We start from the raw sequence: 21,497 nt of genomic DNA, 5'->3' as shown, positions 1-21,497 counted from the left end.
AAATTAAGTTATTTGCATATTGCTCCCCTCTCTCACTGTTTATATAACTCAATGCATCAGATGTACCCTGCGCAGGTACCGCTTCATTATCAACCAACCCTTCACTACACTTCTCAACGTCTACATCAACCTCATTCACAATGTTGCCAACATTGGCATTAGTATTCCTAGTAGCAATGGTATAAGTGGTCTTCCACTAGATTCCCGTTTCTCAGCACTGTTTTTTTCCTTTATATTTTTTCCTATTTAGAGACGAAGTAGTAAATAGTGACAAATCCTAGGGATCTTAACGTAATTCACCATAATTTATATATTTTCAATTATATGTTAAAGTTCAGGCAAAATGCAGATAAAACGTGCCCCGCTTTAAATGTATATGGGGTTAGGTTATATGTTTTGAATTCAAACCATATTTGGTTGGTCAAATTGATTTAATCGAACATCAAAATCTGATCTAATTTAATTTCCCTAATTTTCAAAAACTTAGGTCGAACTAGTATAAGATTTTCAGAAATTTGGATTAAACCGACGTAAACCGGCGAACAGGAAATCCGATTGGGTTTAAAACAGTCGGATCAGTCATTGAACAAAATTAATTTTGAAGCTTCGCTGGCATGGTTAGAAGCCTGGGCAGGCAAAGCAACTTCTGTAGTACACTTGCACTTGGCGATAATGTATATATACTATGATTTTTTTTATTCTTTTTATTAATTTAAATTTATTATTATGAAAATTTTAATTTTAAGTATTTTTTTTATTATAAATAATTAAATATTATTATTTAAATTTTAATTAAAATATTAAATTATTTTTAAAATATTTAAATATTAAAATTTATTTTAATACTTATTTATAAGGTACTAAAGTATTAATTATACTATTGTTATTAATTTTATAATATTTATTTAATAATATATCAATTAAATGCTGGTTAAACTTTAAATCTTGATCTTTTATATTCATCGGCTAAACACACGATTAATTTTCTCTATTCTTATCATTTGAAAAATAAATAATATATAAACTTATGAAAAAGTGAAATAAAATTAAATTTAAATTTAAAAAATATGTTCCAAGTAAACAACATACTATTTTATTAAAAAAAAAATAGGACACTAAGAATTTAGACCAAAATTTTCTCATCTCACACTAAGCAAAATGAAAGCAAGAACCAAAAACATGCAGGCATATGTACATACATGTAGAAAAATGGGATGAAAGAAGGCAAAACTTTACACTGTTGAGAGTAAACTAGCTAATTAATTAACTTCACAATTATGATTTCTGATACAAGTTGTTGTTTGTCTTTAATTCTGAAGGCTCCAATATTTAATGAAATGGATAAAAAGTTGGGGACTATGCAGTAGGTTGATATCTGCTGTTACTATTAGAAATTGTAGTCTGTGGACTTTGTTTTCTCTTTTCTCTGCAACTCTCTCCCCACTTCTTTGCCTCTGCTACTGCGCGATCTCTATCTAAATCCTTCTCTATAATCACTGCAGTTACACTAGGGGGGAAGTCAACAACAGGCCATTTGACACTCGCCTTCTTCTTGGATTCCCTAGGATCATATTTCTGTGACACCAAAAAATCCATGGCAGTCACCAACTCACTTGTTGAAGGACGTAAATTTGCATTTTCATTCAGGCATTTTGATGCAACTTCTATAGCCTTGTTGAACGGAGTCATTGAGAAGTGACCTCTCAGCAATGGATCTGCTAATTTTATATAAGTTTCACGGTCTTTCATCAAGGGAAGTGCCTGCAATCCAGTAGTAAAATGGAAAATTTAGAAATATTCATCAAGGCATATGGAACTTAACATCAAAATCAACAAATGTATTCAGTATGGTACCCAGTGAATCAAATGCATACGTCGACCATTGAAGTCGTCTACTGCTTTATGTCCTGTAATCAGCTCTAACAAGACTACCCCAAAGCTATAAATGTCAGTCTTCCTTGTCAATCTTCCAGTTGAGGCATACTCAGGGCACAGTAACCATATGTACCCATGACCCTGGTGGCGACATGAGATACATCACCAACTGGACCAAACTTTGCAAGTCCAAAATCTGAGAGTTTTGTCTGGAATCCCTTATCCAATAATATGTTTGATGCTTTTAAGTCCCTGTATATAACAGGAGGATTTGCGTTGTGCAGATAGTCCAATCCATCAGCTGCCCCTGCAGCTATTTGCATCCTTGTATTCCAGTCAAGAGGCTCCATATCGGGTGTAACATCTGCATGCAGCCCATGAGACCATTAATCATCACTTCAAAGAATAAATGTGCAAGGTGCATCATTAATTATCTTTACTTAGATTCAGATAAAGAAATCGAGGACATGCAGTACCAAAAAGGTGATCTTCCAAGGATCCCATGGACAAGTATTCATAGACAAGAAGGCGTTGTTCTCCTTCTGCGCAGAATCCAATCAAGTTGACAAGGTTAGGGTGATGCAGTAGAGTGAGCATGAGAACTTCCACCAGGAACTCCTTTTCCCCTTGGATACCTGATAGATCTAGCTGCTTAACTGCTACAACCTGATAATTACCATATCAGAGCGCTTAATCCATCAATTAACATGAAAAGTAGGGTAACAAAGACCTTGAAATATTCAGAGAGGAGATGAGAATGAACAAAAAAAAAATCTCTATTTTCAGGAGAAAGAAACCTTTTACCTGACCAGTGCTTTCTAATTTCCCCTTATAAACTGCACCAAAACCACCTCTGCCAAGAAAACAATCTGGGTGAAAATTATTTGTCGCAATCGCAAGCTCTTCATAGGTGAATGTTGGAGCCACATTAGAAGGTTTAACCCTATGACCTGGAGCTGACGGTTCTTGTCTCAAAACTGCATTAACTTTTGATCTTGACCCTGACCCTGATGGCGATGCAGGTGCTGATGCTGTTCCTGATGCTGACCCTGATCTTGATCTTGATCCTGATCCTATATTTATTTCTCAATAGAAGAGAATTAGGTTCTGCTTGAATCCATTTCTACGAAATATACTTCTTATGGGCAGAGTAAAACTATAATTGAATATACAATGAAAACCATGTCATGGAAACTATGCCTACATTTATGATTCCGAGCTTCACATCACATTCCAATACGGTGAACTATGTAAAAAATTAATTCTATAAAAGAATTTGAATTCCGTAAAAGCACCATTTATCTGCAGTGTGAGTCAAATCTTTTTTGTACAAAAATCGTATAGGTTGGGAAACAATAACAACTTCTTTGTTTCTGTATACAATTCTGTGATCAGGAGATGCATTTGCACTTGCTCTTGAATCTAGCATTTCCATCAAATTTCTGAACATCTAGTACAGGGTCAGACACCTCAATTTTCTCTATGACAATTATGCTAACAGTAATAAAAATCTTAGGAAAGAAAGAGAGAGATGAAGCAAGGTTTTTGAATATTGCAGATAATTCAGTGATAAGAATATCTAGTTCATAGTCTATCCAGCTAATTATTGTTGATGAGAAGGGAGTCTTGTGAGTAAAATATCGGCAAGGGTTTGTGTCAAATTTGTAAAGTTTTCACTCAAATCTTGCTACTGTACATTTCTTGTTCCTGGCTTTATATTTTGATACACAAATATACATTTCTTTTTCCTTAGCTGGTTGTTTCTGAATAACAAAGCATTCTGTCATTCGATCATATCATATATACCAGAAAGAAGCCTATCCAATCATAAACAAAATCTAAATAATTTAAAAACAGATTGTGATCACTAGAATAGGCCATACATGCTTAACACTAACAAGAATAATCATTTATAATCAGCAACTCCAAACCATAGGATAAAGAGACTAATGGCGACTAAAACCTAAAATGTTTTCTTCAAGATGCACCAAACAATACCCCAAAAGCCATTGAAAAACGAAGATGAAGCCATTAAAAAGAAACCAAAATTTGATCAAAATCATCTTACGTAGAGAGAATGCACCAAAATTTATATTTTATAGGTAAAATGAAAGGAATGAAAACTCACCATAAGATGGTTTTTTATCATAAGATGCTTCTTTATCGCTAATGTTGCGCTGGAGCCTCTTCCTATTCAACAAACCAAAACAGGGACAATGACCCATTTCCAGAAACAAGGAACATCGATAATTGAACGTAGAAGGGAAAAGAAAATGTGAGGAGAAAATGAAAATTCTTTATAAGGTGTCACAGGAGTGCAGTTGATAGCTAATGATTTCAGAAGAGAAATGAAGATGATCACGATGATGATGATCCATTGAGATATAGATATGTGACAAAAGGGATGAATAGAGAGTTTTAGGAAGGGGGTTTATATGTATATATGGTCCAGATTCTCTGCCAGTTTTCCTAGCAACCAAACAAGACTCTACCGTATACGGCTAGAATCTAGGTTTTGTCTTCTAATGTACGTACATGACGTCAACCCTTCCATTAATCATTAGAAATTTAGAATTTCTTTTTCTGGATCAATCTTTTTTTTAATTTAATAAAAAGTGGTATTAGGAAATTAATTTTTAGATTTATTCTCAAATAGAAATTAAATAATTAAGGCTAAATTAAAGTTTTGATTAATAAAATACAAAATAAATCTATTTATTAACTAGAATTCCCATTTAGTCACTTCTTTATTGGTAGCTTAATTAGATAAAGTTTAAATAGTTAGTGGATGGTGTTAAATATTTAAATTACTGAATTTCTTCCTCCATTCAAAATAAAAAAAAAAATAATTCTGAGAATAAGTTTATTTTTTAGCTCGGAATACTGCTAATTAATCATAATAATAACAATAGTAAAAAAAAAAATAAAATTTATGGCAAGCTTAATGTGAATATATAATTACCTTGAAAGTGTTAAAAATAATTTAAAGAATTAAAGAAAGTCATCATACATCATTTAAATAGTAATGATAGAAATGGCAAGAGTTTTCTTATGAAAACTTTTCTTTTTTCTTTTAATTTTATATTTAAATATATCATTATACAATATAAATTTATTTTAAAAAAATAAATTATAAAATAGAAATATAAGTAATCTTAATAATATATATATAATTTTTTAATTTATAATATTTAAATGCTTTAATATGTAAAAATAAATTAATTTTTTAATAAAAATAATATATTATTATTTTAGCAGGAAAAAGTTCTCCCATCTCTGTTAACAAAACATGCTTCAATCTTGTTGAATTCCTTCTCTTCTTATATTGTAATTTATCTTAAAAATCTAAAACATACTACAATTAAAATAAAATTTTCTCAATTTGTCCATTACCATAAAAGGTAGAGTCCTCATGATATATGATAATTCTTTTATTTAATAATTTTCTTTTTCAATAATTTTAAAATATATATTAATTATACACTCATTAAAAAGAAAATAATTAAATAAAAATTAAAAAAAAACACACAAATAGAAAAAAAAATTTATACACTTTTAAATAATTCTTTTTATTTTATTGATGCGCGTCGTTGGTAGTAATATTTTCAAGAGTATTTAACTGTACTTTTTTACTGTATTTTTTACAAAAAGCTATTGATTTAATGTGTTATAAAAACTTTAACATAAATGGCGATTTTAAGATTAAATAAAGTTTTTTCTGTAGAATTTCTGACACACGTGTGTTTAAAAATTTTCTTCAAATTGGAGTTTTCTTTGTTATGAAACTTTTTATAAAACATTTTTTTTTTCAACAGCATTTTATTAAGTGAACACTATTTTTATAAATAATTTTAAGAATAAATTTTAATAACTATCCTTGAATTTATATGGTTGTAACACTACAGTACTGTAATTTTATAATGTAATATAAAATTTCCTAAACTTTTAAATTTTATACAGTAAAATCCCTCTAACTTTCAATTATTGATTTTTTAGTTAGAAACTGACGTGATAACTCCCAAACAATGCTTAGTCAATATTTTTCTCTCCTCTTTTTATGCAAAGTGTAAAATTATTTTCTATGCACGTGAAAAATTATTCTGTCTATGGAGAGGAGAAGAATTCAATCTACACATGGCTTGAGAAAGAAAAGAGAAATACAGACTAAACTCCATGATGGAACTGTTCAGATCAGCGTCTAACAAGAAAACCAGTAATTAGAGGTTAGAGAAATTTTACTGTGCAAAATGTGAAAATTGATGAGATTTTATGTTACATTTTTAAGTTAGGGGACTGTAATATTACAACTAAATAAATTCAATGATGGTTGTTATAATTTATTCATAATTTTAGATACACACTAGATTTGTAAATAATTTATTTTTTACATTTTTCTAATAATTAATTTAATGTTATGATTTTGAAATCCTATCAATCAATATATTTTGTCAATGTCATCATGATGGACACAACTCTTAATTACAAGATGCCCCAACAATAGCAACTTGTGAATCTCCTTCAGAAACCTCTACAGCATCATATGCAAAGCATGGACTTCTAATACTTTAGGATTAAGGCCACATTTTCACCTAAAAGCTTTATTATTTTTAAGTCTTCCATGATAAATAGGAAAAACTCATTAATTGTTAAAAGTCCATTTGATGAAAAGAACTTTTTTAAATATATTAGATAGATAATATTAAAAAAATAATTTAAAATTAAATTTGATAAATTTTATCTATAAAAACACTAAAATAACTAAATAATTATTTTTAAACTTTTTTCTACGGAATTTAAAATGATACTCGTTCCTTGAAAAACATTTTTAACCTTTGAAACCTCAAAGCCAAACAGGCACAAAGCTAAACTGAGAATTCTATTGATAATTACCTAAAAAATACAAACAACATTAGGTTACAGGAATATTAATCAAATATGGATAGTCAATTGCTGATTAATATTTCAGAAATAAAATGAAAATTTCTTTGCTTTACTTTCTATTCATCACTTAATTCTCTCTAATACATCAATAGTCTTGAACTGACTGCAGATAAGTTTCCATTGTGCTGTCTTGGGCGATTTTCAACTGAAACCTTTTCATTTGTTTCCCAAATGGAAATGCTGCAACTCTAGAAAATTATGCTCATATAATCAAAACAGTTTTCACTGTACTTTTCTTTGACTTACAGAAAGACCGAAGATGAGCCTCGTCAACTGTGCCAAAACCAGATAGTTTGATGCCAAATGCCATTAGCCTGCGGATGTCCCGTGGAATAGGGGATTGCCAAAGACCATCCCACCAAGCTGGAGGGAGAAGGGGTGTGAAAGCACATTGATTGGGCTGGTTCCTACAACTCAAAGGACCAGCAAATCTATTCCAAACATGTCCCCACCCAACCTGCAACTTTAAACCACCTGTTAACAAATTACTTTGGAAGCTGCTCAAGAATGAAAAACTTGAACCAGTAGAGTTTTCCCCTGCCAAAAGAAAAAGAAAATGCATTAGCTGCTACTGAAGCATTCCATAAAACAAATTCGCATATAAAACTGGAAGATACAGAAAGAAAATATCAATTATTTAGTGCATGTTATTTTATTTTGAATCGAACTGAAGTTTTCAAACAATGTTTTATGTTTACCACAATTTAACTATTAATTTAAAATCTGAATAGCAAATAATAGGAGAAATCAATGAAATACCTAGGTGGTTTGCTGCCGCCAATGCTGCAATTAATTGTGCATAGGTAGTCCCAACACGTCTCTGAGCACCAGAGACAACAGTATGTTTTGCACGTGATGCAAGAAAGAAGTCCACAAATGCAACCCATCTGGGTGCAGGGCCCCAATCCTTCACTCTAAAATCTAAACTGTGCGATAGGTTGACACTTTGAGAGATGTTTCCTTGGAAATGTTTATAATCAAAATAAAGAACCTGGAAAAAGCAAGTCATTCATAATTCAGAATGAGCAATCCCATGATCTTGGATCTGAAATCAACTCAAACTTAATTTTGAATCTAGAATAAAATTAACTCAATCAACATAAGTGGAGAATGTTATTGCATTGCCAATTAATATTACATTAAAATTTTAGTTAAAGAGAAAAGCATTAAGGTTTTGGTTGAACATGAACAATAATTTTCATTGCATGAGCAAATCATTGCTAGTAACAGCATCATTTTGTACATCAAGTAAATTACCTCTGCAAATCCATTTATGTTTGGAAGAATACTTCTTATAAAAGATGGAGTATCTGATACTAAAACCACCCTAGGCCTTGATATTTGGCGTAGATTACGCAAGGCTTTTTTGATGCAGTTCAATGCTGCCTGTGTGGCTCTCACTGACCTGAAATATAAGATGAAACATTTTTTTTTTAAAATGCCCATGAAAAGGTTTACATCTTTCCATCTTTGCTTTTATCCCACAACACATCAAGCATATTTAACTCTTCTAAAGGATTTAGTGCCCTAACAAAGCATAAAGAATGGGAAAAAGAAAAAATAATAATGATCAAATTGATGGATGAATCGGTGCAATTACCAGTGATCACTAGACCCAAATTATACAGAAGGGCTCAAATGCTTTTTGAGCCCCCAAAAAAATAGAGAAAAGATGGAAAAATTAACTATTATCTTCTTGATACTTGTATGGAACTTGCTAACAATATAATAACAATACCTGTTCATAAGCATCCGCATGTGCAATGATACATCAGGATCTGCCCCACCACCAAGAACCCTGCTGACTGCTTCCACAACATCTTCTGAAGGGGATACGAGAACTTTCATCAACTCCCCAAAAACATTAGGCCGAGATTGAAAATCTTCTGGCTTTCCAAATAAATCAGAAGCTGCATCTCTCGTTTCACGGTATACGTTCTTCAAGAAAAATTGACAGGCCACAGCATCTGTTGTATTTTGAAACCTGTAGTTCTATAGTCATTAGTCAAACATAAGTGATGATGACAAGAATAACTCATATAAAAAATGTTCTCACTTTACCATATGATTGGTTGCTTCCACTTTCTCCAATTGCTGCAGAGGACATTTGTTTTAGCTGGCTTCTCAAAGTCATCAATCCTCATTACCAGATGCCTTCCATAGTTCTTTACACAACCATTTTTTCGCCACAGGTGTTTGACTTTCTTCAATGTGAAAGAATGATTGCTATAAGAAATATAATTGCCAAAAGGATATTTGCCCCTGACAAGTAGAAGTGAAGCAATAATCAGTACTAATAAAAAAACCAGACATCTCCAAATTGTATAACTATTACATGCTCTGTTGTGCCATGGAGACCACCAATTTTGGAGGACACATCAAATATGTCTTCTTCCTACAATGTCAACGATGCATTCAAGAAAAACAAGATTTAGGGATTATTTTTATTTCATTTTTAATTATGAAATTCAGATTTTGCTTATACATTTCTATATAGTAAGTTCAAGTTTAGGTACTATTTAAGAATTTTACTAATCAATTTTGTTTGACCATACTAATACTATATATAGTATTTTTTTTTTTAGAATTTTCCTAGTTTGGGATTCCCAATCCTAGTAAGTGTAGTATTAGTTCTCTATAATCACCTACGTATTTCTTAGTTTTTTATGATGATATTTTTGAGTATTTGAGTATTTCTTCCCCTCTGCTGCTACAGTACCTGGGTAATGTTCACGGCACCAAGAATCTCCTATTTCTTTTTCTTTTTTCACTGTAACAAGCTCTGCTTCAATTTCCTAAATCATTCAAATTCCTGGTTAATGTTTAATTGAGACATTGTCATGGTACACTATCCATGTGGTGTTACTGTTGGGCTCCATTTCTGAACTCCACAATACATCTTGGGCTTATCTAAGGGGCAATAGTGACAGAGAGTATGACATGATGCTAGCAAGCAGATAATGCAAAATCCTAGTATTTGCTGAAAGTTATAATTATAATTCAAATGCAAAACAGAAAGGCTTGAGAAAGAACCAATATGCCTGGTCTGCCCAATTATCAGGGACCGGTTCAACATTATACTTAATGCCGCAGCATTTAAGATCTTGTACATTTCATTGCCAAAACCTGCCTCTGATGACTTCCCAAAGACAAAGCCATGTATGCAGAACTGCTCTGGAGGAAGATTTTGAATTCTTGAAGCACCTAAAACAGAACAAAAAATATGTCAGTCCCAATTCTCATAAAAGGTTTACCATAGGGAATAACCTTTCCATGAACCACTAAAACATGATAGGCAAAGGTTTTATAATCAATGCACCAAGGTGCAAATGACAACTCTTCACGTAGTAAGTGCGAACCAAGATCTCAATGATGCAATTTCATCCTCAACAATGAAAAACAATTTCCAAAATAAGGTTAAAACAAAGCATTTCATACTCAATTGGACAATATATGAAATTTACTTCGTCACTTTTCCTCAATTTCTGTTAATAAAAAATTAATAACAATGTCATTTTGAGTCTCCCTCTCCCCTTTTTCTCTCACCAAGTCTTGCATTTTCTCGGTAACCAAACAAAACGTAATTCAAATAAAAAAATAAAAAAAAGTACCGTTCACAGCGAAGTGCTCCTGGATGATTCTTCTCACTCGTAGACTCTCCTTCCAGACGGCTCCCTTGAAACCCTCGCCCATTTCTTCAACCGTAGCGCACGATTTTAAACCTCCACTTCTCTGTTTATAAACATCATTTACTTCAGAAATGGTGCCATTTCGTAAGGCAAAGCTTGAATTTAGACCTCCTCTCACTCCACCTCTATTATCTCCTTCTACCTCGAGACTCGAAAGAAAAACGGCGCCGTGAGAGGGTGGATCAACAGATCTCAGTATAAGCATGAGTAAGCCAAAGCCGGTGAAAACGGCAACCGCGACGGGGAATGAGTGTATGGACACTCTCCTCCTCCTCCTGGATCCATGGTAATATCTCATTATTCTCTTCTTTTCCTGGGTCTCTGTAACGTGCGTTTATAAGAGACGTCTGTCTGGTGTAGAGACTAGAGCAGTGGAGTTTCTTGTCGGTGGAATTTCTTTGTTTCTTTTCTTGGCATGGAGAAAGTGGCAAGTTGGGCTTGGATGGCTGAGCCTTCGTCAAGCTGAGCTTCAGTTAAAGAAAAGACTCAGAGCTGGAAGCTCGGCTTGTTGAGCTTCCCCCTTTGACTCGTCATACTTAGTACCTATTTGGATTTACCCTTGAATACAATTAATAATAGTTTAATACCTAATAATAACTGTTTTATATTAAATATTTAATAAAATTATATTTAATTATTAATATTAATATATAAAATAACTAATAAAAGTATATATTATATAATTTATTTTATTATTTAAATAAATATAAAATTATAAATTTATTATATTATATTATTTATTTTATTATTAAATTAAATATATAATTATTAATCTTTTATATTATATCATTTATTTTATTATTAAAATAATAAAATAATTATTTTTTAAAATAATTAAATAATTTTAAAAATATAAATAAAATAATAATTATTATTAGTAGAAAAATTTATAATTAATTTTAAGTTTTTAAATATAAATAAATATTTTATATTTTATGTTATTGATAAAAAGTATTTTAACAAAGTTGAAATACGTTAATTAAAATATTAAAATTATAAATAAAAAAATAAAAATATTAAAAATATTAATTTTCAAATTAAATAAAAAAGGATAATATGATCAAAATAAAAAATAAAACCAGATCAGCTATCAGCTGATGAGAAACAGCTCTAAAAATAGAGTTAATACAAATCGCAGCTGATGGGTATCATATCAGTTGCCCATCAGCTATCAGCTCTATTTTTTTAAGCTTGTCAAACATCACAATTTACATGTTTGGGTGTCTATCGACTATCAGCTGAATCCAACAGGTAAACCAAACACGCCATTAATAAAAACTTTTTCTTGTTCTCTAAAATTCCTATTATTCTTTCTCTGCCAACTACTTTTGCTCCGGTTCCTCAGATCCACGTTTACAACAACAGAGTTGGCTGATTTAATATATATATATTAAATTTAATTATAATAAATGTTAGATTTAATAATGGCTAGTGGAAATTCGATGAACATTATTTTAAGGTAAGTTTAGCAATATCATAGCTCAAGTTAGTTCTAAAGATAATTGCATGTTGTAATGTAAGATTATTTACACCATAATTTAGTTTTATTATTTTGAACTTAAATTAATTAATAAGTTTAAAATATAAAATTAAATTATTTAATTAAAATAATTCGATCTATAATTCAAACTAATGAAAAACATAAGGCATATTATAATAATTATTCTTAAAGAGAGGCAATTAAGGTGGTTACGTGGATTACGGAAGTAGTTACAAAATAATGGGATGCTACCTAGTCGTTTCCTAAGAATAAGTAGCAGTGATGGCTGAGGTGGCGAAAGCGATGCAAGGAGCGGTTGCGATTTTAGTGGGCAAGTAACAGAAGCAATAGTTATAATTGGATAAATCATATTTGTTCACCGATTTTCACTTGATTCAAGTTCTTGGTCATCAAACTAACTCAATTCTATAGATAGAGTATCAATAGAAAAGGAGTCCACATTAGCAATATAAAACCGGTCCCAAACCTACTCTATGTACACCCCTTGTTGCAATTGTATCTCCTCTTGCAAGTGCTGCATTTGTTGCTATTTTGATCATTCCTTTATCCACTTACTATCGTAAGAAGAGAAAAGACACGTTCCAGGCTCCAAGTTCCCTAGTCATTCACCCAAGAGATCCATCTGATTCAGATAACATGGTTAAGACTGTTGTTGCCAGTAACACCAACGGAAGCACTTCAACATTAACAGGGAGTGGTTCTGCAAGCAGAAATAGTAGTGGCATTGGTGAGTCCGATGTCATCGAAGCAGGAAATGTGGTCATATCAATTCAAGTTCTTCAAAACGTGACAAAGTATTTTTGCCCGGAGAATGAGCTTGGCCGTGGTGGCTTTGGAGTGGTTTATAAAGGGGAATTGGATGATGGCACAAAAATAGCAGTAAAAAGAATGGAGTCCGGTGTGATTAGCAGCAAAGCGTTGGATGAATTTCAGGCCGAGATTGCTGTTTTTTCAAAGGTCCGACATCGTCATTTAGTATCACATTTGGGTTATTCAATTGCAGGCAATGAGAGAATCCTTTTTTATGAGTATATGCCTCAAGGAGCTCTCAGTAAGCATCTTTTCCACTGGAAAAGCCTGAAATTGGAGCCTCTTTCTTGGAAGAGAAGGCTAAATATTGCCTTGGATGTTGCTAGAGGAATGGAATATCTTCATAATCTAGCTCACAGAAGCTTCATACATGGACATCTTAAATCATCAAATATCTTACTTGGTGATGATTTCAGGGCAAAAGTTTCAGATTTTGGACTGGTAAAACTTGCTCCTGAAGGGGAGAAATCCATGCTGAACAGGCTTGCTGCGACTTTTGGATACTTGGCGCCAGAATATGCTGGTAAGAATATTATTCTGCATTCTTTGGATCTGCTGCAGTTACAATGTAACAGCTTAAGTGATATACATTTTATGAAAAACTCTTAACTCTTTCCCCCTGAAATTTCTAATGACTTTTAATTTGGAGCTAAATGGTAGTTATCAATATCGTTGAATCCATGCAGGTTTATGGGGATCAAATATATAATGTGATAAGCATACTGCTTCATGAGAATTATTCTAGTTGATGTCATGATTTTGGGATTGAAGTAATTAGAAATTTGCTTTTTTTTTTTCCTTATTGAAAATCATTAAAAGGTTTTATTTAGTTTTAATCACATGTTAAAACTTTTGGCAGTTCAGAAGAACTAAAAAAAAAATTGATGTAATTTTAAAATTTGATTGCTGTGAAAATTTCATGCTTATAAGACATGTAATATTGATTAACAAATTGCAATTTTGGTATTTATTCAATAGAAAATGACATTGCTAGAAGAATTCACCCAACCAATTAACCAACTCTCTCAAAAGTTTTTGATTCAGAGGGAGATTCTTTCCTGCAATGCTAGTTTAGTATAAACTTGAACTTCTTTATTCTACTTGAACTATGCCATTATCCTGGTGACACTGATTTTCTCATGCTGATTTTTGTAGTGACAGGAAAAGTCACAACCAAGGTTGATGTCTTCAGTTTTGGGGTTGTGTTAATGGAGCTGCTGACTGGGTTGATGGCACGTGATGAGGACAGACCAGAGGAAAGTCAGTACTTAGCTGCATGGTTCGGGCATATCAAATCAGATAAGCAGAAACTTAGGGCTGCCATTGACCCTGCCCTTGAAGTCAAAGATGAAACATTTGAAATTTCCATCATTGCTGAACTTGCTGGGCACTGCACAGCAAGAAAGCCCAGCCAAAGGCCGGATATGAGCCATGCAGTGAATGTACTAGCCCCTCTTGTTGAAAAATGGAAACCATTGGATGATGATATCGAAGAATATTGCGGTATTGATTATAGGCTTCCACTTAAGCAGATGGTGAAAGGCTGGCGGGAAGCAAAAGGGAAAGATTTCATTTATGTGGACCTAGAAGACAGCAAGAGTAGTATCCCAGCAAGGCCAACAGGCTTTGCAGAGCCTTTCACTTCCGCAGATGGTCGGTAAAAGAGGTTTTTTCACTACCTTTTTCTATCGGGTGTTCTTTTGGTAGGTAGTATGGTCTGTTGTTTTTGTTTCTGAATTTAATGTCAATATGCTGTGCTGTCAATGCTTATATGGTGGATTGTGCATTCCAAACGTTTATGAGCTTTTATGTAGGCTTTGAATTTTTAGTTGGTGAGATTGCTATTGGTGATGTAGATAGAGAATAATGATAAATGCAAACTTCTTGTTTGATTATTTCCTTGTCCTTCCATAGAGGTTATTGCAGTCTGCCATTGTTGCTGAATTGAGTTCTCATTTGAGCTTTAGATGAGTTCAGTGTGTGCATTTGGCTCTTCTCAATGAGATATTGATTCCAATATCAATCCACTTCCAGTGGCCATTGCCAATGCCTGACCCAAAAACATCATAGGACCAAATGGTGGGTCCGTTTTTCATGTCCTTTTTCACTTTCCAGTTGCTGAAATGGAATGCTTTATGCTATTACTGTCACTGCACCTACATATATATAAAACAGATGCTGATAGGATTGATGTGAATTTCTGCTACAAAGACTAATGTATGTCTGATCCATGCTTGCCCATTTGGGTGGCTTCTTCTTCATTTAGGACAACTAGCGTGTTAGTTTCAGGGTTTTGGTCTCATTAGGGTGACAAATTATGCTTCTTCTGACCAATCAAAAGCAATAATATGGCCAATAAATGGCGGGTTGTGCTGTATGGTGATTGAGATTGTTTGTTTAGAGCCTCAAAAATTGTTCACGTCTCCCTACATCTTAACAGATATTAATTCTTAACAGAATTAGGGAATAATTCTGAACAAACTTAACAGGTGTATGAAACAATGATAGTATTTTCTAAATAATCAGCTTCACATATAAATCAGGGTTGGGTTAATTGGCAAGTAAATTTACTTATTGATCCCAACAAAACTCTTTGTTAAGACTTGCAATGGCGAATCTAATTCTACACTTTTTTTTTTTTTTTGACAAAGAAATCAAATTCTACACTTGAGGGGCGAATCTCTTGGCTTATGAAATTTTATATTGGCAAAAAGCCCTTTTAAGCCATAATTACTTTGAGAGTTAAATAAGTTTTTGTCAATTATAACAATTATTTTTTGAGTCAAATAAGTTTTTGTCAATTTAATTTATCCTTTTAAGCCATTGGTAATTAATTTTAGAGTCAAATAAGCTCTTATCAATTTAGTTGATTTTTTAAGCTCTTAACAATTACTCTTTGAGTCAAATAAGTTTTTATCAATTTAATTTATCCCTTTAAGCCATTCTTTTAAGCCATTGACAATTCAAATAAGTTTTGTCAATTTAATTGATACATTTAAGTTCCTATGAATTGAAAATTCACTTTTACAAGCCCCCACTTGACGTAGTATATATTCCATTAAACGTGAGTCCAGGTGCTCAATGCCACTGGGTCATGCAGCTCTTAAAACTCCTCTTCTACATTCAGTACGTGACAATGCTGAAAAGCACTGAATTTAGCATAACGCCCATATTTTCATTCATTTGTATCCTATTAATAGAATTAAGTCAAAAAAGAAGAAAGAGAAAGAGTGCTCTTAGGTTATGTAACAAAAATAAATGTCAATTAAATGTTAGGTAAGTGCATTTTGACTTAAATTTTTAGCGTTTTGACTCTAAAAGTAATTGTAAGGACTTAAATGTATCAACTAAATTAACAAAGGCTTGTTTAACTCTATTAATAATTGTCAGGAGTTTAAATAGGTATAAGAGCTTATTTAACTCTAAAAATAATTGTGCTCTTTAATTTTCAATACTAGTTTACAATTATATGCAAACTAGTCCAAAACTCATGCGTTGCGGGGGAATTAATATGCATTAATTTTTAAAAAAATTATATAGGATAAAATATAATAATTTTTAAATTATTTGACATTTGAAATAAATTAAAAAATTTTATTTAAAATATATAATTTAAATAAAAAGAGTAGAGTACTGTAAGGAAACTTCTGGATTTCTTATATATATTGTTGAAAAATATAATGAATAAATATAACACTATTTTAAAAACCTTTGTTACTTCATGTCTTTAACTATCTTTATAGTTTTTTTTTTCCCTGCATTTACTTTTTTTTCAAAATAATAATTGCTAAATTCTAAATAACAAAGATAGATAGATATATATATATATATATATATATATATATATATATATATATATATAGAAAAACTATGTTGAAAATGCCAAACAATTAATATGATTTAAAGATACCATACTACTCCTTTAGTATATGTTAAATAATTGAACTATATACAGACACATGCATGCAAGTGATACAATTGCTAACTTACCCAAACAGAATTTGCATAATGTTGCTTAGTTGATAGCCTTGTTGATGTATTTGTCAGCTTCCCTCCAAATTAATACTATTTCTTATTGAGATGTAACACATACTTAATTAGTTGTTCTTGCTTTGGTCTTGATTGTATCCTTCATCTTTGCCCCTTTTTTTCACTTAGCATGTCATGACTTAGGCCAAATATATTGGGGAGGTCAATCTAACCGAATTTAGGTTGGTTGTACCCATGCTAAATTTTTCCTGGTTATTATTATGAAAAAAATTTTTTGCTTATAAAAAAAATTCAGAAACAACAAATCAAGTTGGAAGATTTTGTCTAAACCCCACCTGACATGCCTCTTCTGGAAATCACTTGCCATTATGAGGCCCCTTCAACAGGAAAGCAGAAAAGATGTCTGCTTTAATGAGTTCTCAACAAAATGTGATTATAATATCTGTTTATGAACAAATCCAACCAATGCAGGCCTATGAACGTAACCTGGCAATGCAAATGCCATCCAATTTTCACTTTCAGCAGGTTTTCTTTATATTATATTATGTACTTTAAATTTTCTAAGAAAATGGAGGAAAAAAAGTGTTAATCTATTAACTTTGTTAATAACATAATGCCTCACTACTTTGCAATCCAGAATGAGAACAGAGCATAACAAATATCCTACGATCAATTTTAAAGAAAAAGAATTGCGTCTATGGTTACCTGGTCCTGGAGGCAATGCAAATGAAAGTGAGATTGCCAAGAGTAATAATATTACAATATCTCCATTTCTAATGATGCTTAGATTTTCATCCAATAGGTGGCATACATAGAATTTTTAAGCAAATCTTCATAAATATTTCCCATCTTATAGCTACCATATACTATAACATAGGATTTGAAAAGTCCCCGACAATCAAAACACAATTTGCAACACACTACAGCTAAAGGGTTGGGAGGGTTTATACGTAAAAGATTACCAAGTAAGAGAAGAGAAGCCATTGAAACTAAAGCAGAGGAACGAGGGAGACAGAAGATAAAAGAAAATGAATGTTAAGTCCCCAATGAAAAAAAAATCACATGCATGAATCAAAAACGTGGTTAAACTTATTGGTAGAATCTCAATCTAACCATAGTTTGAGCATGTGAATAGAACCCAAAAAGCAAAAAGAAAAGAATAAACTTCACTATGTAATAAAAGAGTCAAAGGAGAAGCTAGTTGCATGATTTTCAATGTTTATGCAAGAGTTAAAGCAGAATGGTGCGCTATCAACCTTGGCATTGATGGCTGCAACTGTTATCCAACATAGCCATATTCTTGGAATTCATTCTGCAAACTCAAGCTTCCAGCAGAGAAGGAATTAAATGAGAAAAGCATTTAAAGGAGGAATCTTTAAGGTACAGCTGTTACAGCATGCGCATACAACATCCTCACCATATATATATATGGAATTATAACGGCATATGGTTCATCTTCGTCAGATGCTGTTTTGGTACCAAAGTCAGACATGGATATCCATTTCCAATAGCTTCAATGTGCAGGATTGTGAAGGGCCCTGGGTTTTTCGCTTTCATATGTTGACACTTGCGGGCAAGAGATTTGCCAACTTTGATGTTACCTTATGCAGTCTATTTCCGTATCTTAGAATTGATGCCATATTCTATGAAGTACTAATAATTAAAAATTATACAACTAATAATACAAAATCATCTGCATAATCTGAAAGGAAAAAATAACACAAATATTAGATTGCTTACAAGCCAAGGACACAGCAAGTGACTTCCTGGTCTTTATCGAGGCATTTCTCTGGATTTGGATCCCTTCTTACACTGAGAAACACCACATTCATTCTCCTTTAATCATCTCATTGATATGTGCTTTGACGACTCTAACAGCTAAAAGGCTTAAAGATTATTAAAGGAGAGAATAGGAATCGTTGTAATTGACGCAGAACAATGAGGGGGGCAGAGCAAAAGAAGAAGACGGAATTATAACGGAAGGAAAGGCATGATGCTCAGAAGAAGCTACGAAATAGTGCTTAGAACATAGAAAGGTGGAGAATTGAATTTTCTCCATATAAGCTGCCACATGGCAAAATAATGGGATAAACACTTGGCAATATTATGTTAATTTATTTCAAAGCTCAGCTTCCTAGTATTTATATAGATAGATATAGATATTTACTTTTTTTTAATTAAATCAGCTCTTTAATTTTTTTTCAAAGCACTGAGTTTACACTTTTAGGACAAATTTATATTTTTCTAACAATCAATTTACTATTTAATCAAGTGTTTAATTTATATTTTTTTGGTACATATTTACTTTTTCAATGTAATATATATATTTTTTATAATGATCAATTTTTAATTTTCAAGCATAATTTTATTTTTCAATGCACAAACGACTTTTCAATTACAAGCGCCCAAATTACAATTCTCATGAGACTGAGAGAGTATAGAGCTCCGCCAAACTTCGTCTTATTCCTCTACACCCTCCATGGTTCTGAGCTCTTCTCTTGGTTGGTCATGGATCCTGACCCTATTCTCTTGCGATTTTAGGGATGGTTTTGAGGGGCCTCCTTCATTCGGCTTTAGCTTAACATATCCTCTCTTGCACTCCTCGATATTTGTACTCGGTGATTGGCTTTTGGAGTTGGAGATGGCACTTCCCGTTTGTTGCCGTGTCTGTACTTGGTTGTGCTTGGTTGTTCATGCCCTTGCTAGGGTTTTGTGTTGTTCCAAAATAGTCCAAGAGGGGGGTGAATTGGATTTAAACAATTTTTCGGCCCTTGCTTGTAGCCTAATGAAAAATTGTGGATTTGTTCAACTAGGTTCTCCTAGATATAGTGAAAATGATATGTGTTTCAAGAATGTGTCCCTAAATTGCAATTCAAGCCTCAATTAATATTTATATCAATTTTTGACATAATATGCATCACAAAATATTCAACTAATTTTTCAACCTACTCAATATATCTTCAAGCATATCAACTCAATCTATTCAATCAACATTCAATATCATGCATAGAAATTAAATTACACAAAAGTAAAGAGATTAAGGTTAGAGAAATCAAACACAATGATTTTTATAGTGGTTCGGCTTAACTAGCCTACATTTACTCTCTCAAAGAACCCTCTTTGAGTCTTCACTCCACTATTTGCTATTTTAAAGGCAAGAGACCAAAAGCTCTTTACAACTTTTTCAACACCAAGCTTTTACCAAGGTAGCTTGAACTCTTAACAAGTACTATCTCAAACACTCACACTCATAAGCTTCAATAGATGCTTGTACAACCTCTCTTAAATGCAATTTTATATTTTAACACTCACTCTCACTCAATATAAATCAAACTATAAAGAGGAGATGAGTTAATTTACCAATGGTAGCTCAAACACTTTAAAGCTCTTAAATGAAAGCAATAAATGAAAAACCAATATTGGAGTGCAATTATAAGCTTTCATCAAGTGTAAAATGAAGTAAGAATGTGTATTTATAGTCCCAAAGCAATAAATGAAAAACCAATATTGGAGTGCAATTATAAGCTTTCATCAAGTGTAAAATGAAGTAAGAATGTGTATTTATAGTCCCAAATCATTTTAGACTATTTGAAACCTTTTGGAACATTATACACTTTGTTCTAGGTAAAATAGCCGTTATTTTGTCTTTTTATATGAAGTAGAGTAACTCTGATCATTTAGCAAACTAATGAAATTTTTGGCAATAGTAGTAAACTAGTTAGCAAACTATAATTTTAGCAAAAACATTAGCAAACTAATATTTTAGCAAAAACATTAGCAAACTAATATTTTAGCAAACAAGTTAGCAAACTAATTTATCAAATGCCTGTTTCAAATTGTAATCTTTAAAAATCTAATTTAAACCTTAAGAGAAATATATATTCCAATAGCAATATCTAAGGTCATGATGAGAGAAAATTTTATAAAGTAATTGAAAGAAAAATTAATTTTGAGCTCTAATTGACTAAAACTTTCATCTATTATTTTTACACAAATCCTAAGACTCAATTCCTAACTCTATGACTTTCATACCTTCAACTTGAGTCTTAGCTTTCATAATCTTATTCTTTCTCAGCTTAGATTTATCTTGAGATGCCTTTGAGTGCCCTTCCTCCTTAGATGCAACTTCAAATATTCTTCATGAATAAGAGAAAGAATCTACACATCACTTGAAATTGAGTTAGATAGATTCTAGTTGAGTTTTGTTATCATCAAAATCAATGCTCATTTTGAGTTACACGGGGTCAACAATCTCCCCCTTTTTAATGATGACGAAACTCAATTGAATCATCAATCAAGAATAAATAAAAGTGTGCGTAAGTTTATGTATAACCAAGCATGTTGGTATGCAAAAATTACTCCCCCTAAATGTAACACCCCTCACCCGACTACAGTGTAGCCGAGCAAGGCGTGCTACATTCGGTGCTGGAGCACCCTAACTTACCTTACTTTATTTCTTTAAAAATTTTGTTCTCGTTATATTTAATATCGATTATTTTTCGACGGAGAAACTAACGGAGTTTCCCCTATTTTATTATCGTTTGATGTGTTTACTATTCACCTGTTTGAAAATTTCAATAATATTTTACAATAAAAATCTCATCAATTATTTTCATAACCATCTCATAATTCACATCTCATTTATATATCTCAATTTTATATTCATTTTCATGCATTATCTATATATTTCA

At 32.1% G+C, this 21,497-nt stretch overlaps 2 protein-coding genes and 1 pseudogene across 3 annotated transcripts; 1 reads left to right on the top strand and 2 right to left on the bottom strand.

Annotated features, from left to right (window-relative positions):
• Positions 1–1,240: 1,240 nt before the first annotated feature.
• On the bottom strand, positions 1,241–4,358 carry LOC131180995 (probable serine/threonine-protein kinase PBL7; annotated as a pseudogene).
• A 2,370-nt stretch (positions 4,359–6,728) lies between these two features.
• On the bottom strand, positions 6,729–10,978 carry LOC110636467 (uncharacterized). The gene is made up of 7 exons (XM_058148672.1): positions 10,428–10,978; positions 9,858–10,020; positions 8,878–9,078; positions 8,555–8,800; positions 8,074–8,221; positions 7,576–7,807; positions 6,729–7,353 (listed from the first exon to the last, which is right to left on the bottom strand). The coding sequence occupies exons 1-7, from the start codon at positions 10,801–10,803 to the stop codon at positions 7,019–7,021; spliced, it is 1,701 nt and encodes a 566-aa protein (XP_058004655.1). The 5' UTR covers positions 10,804–10,978; the 3' UTR covers positions 6,729–7,018.
• Positions 10,979–12,408: 1,430 nt separating this feature from the next.
• On the top strand, positions 12,409–14,711 carry LOC131180845 (receptor-like kinase TMK3). 2 transcript variants are annotated; one of them, XM_058148671.1, is made up of 2 exons: positions 12,409–13,339; positions 13,978–14,711. In XM_058148671.1, the coding sequence occupies exons 1-2, from the start codon at positions 12,643–12,645 to the stop codon at positions 14,475–14,477; spliced, it is 1,197 nt and encodes a 398-aa protein (XP_058004654.1). In that variant the 5' UTR covers positions 12,409–12,642; the 3' UTR covers positions 14,478–14,711. The 2 variants fall into 2 exon arrangements, with proteins under 2 accessions (XP_058004654.1, XP_058004653.1); XM_058148670.1 differs by having other exon boundaries at positions 13,972–14,711.
• The last annotated feature ends 6,786 nt before the right edge of the window (positions 14,712–21,497 follow it).

Source organism: Hevea brasiliensis, chromosome 6 (genome assembly GCF_030052815.1).
Source record: "Hevea brasiliensis isolate MT/VB/25A 57/8 chromosome 6, ASM3005281v1, whole genome shotgun sequence".
NCBI lineage: Eukaryota > Viridiplantae > Streptophyta > Magnoliopsida > Malpighiales > Euphorbiaceae > Hevea > Hevea brasiliensis.
This window is presented reverse-complemented; position numbering and strand designations above follow the sequence as displayed.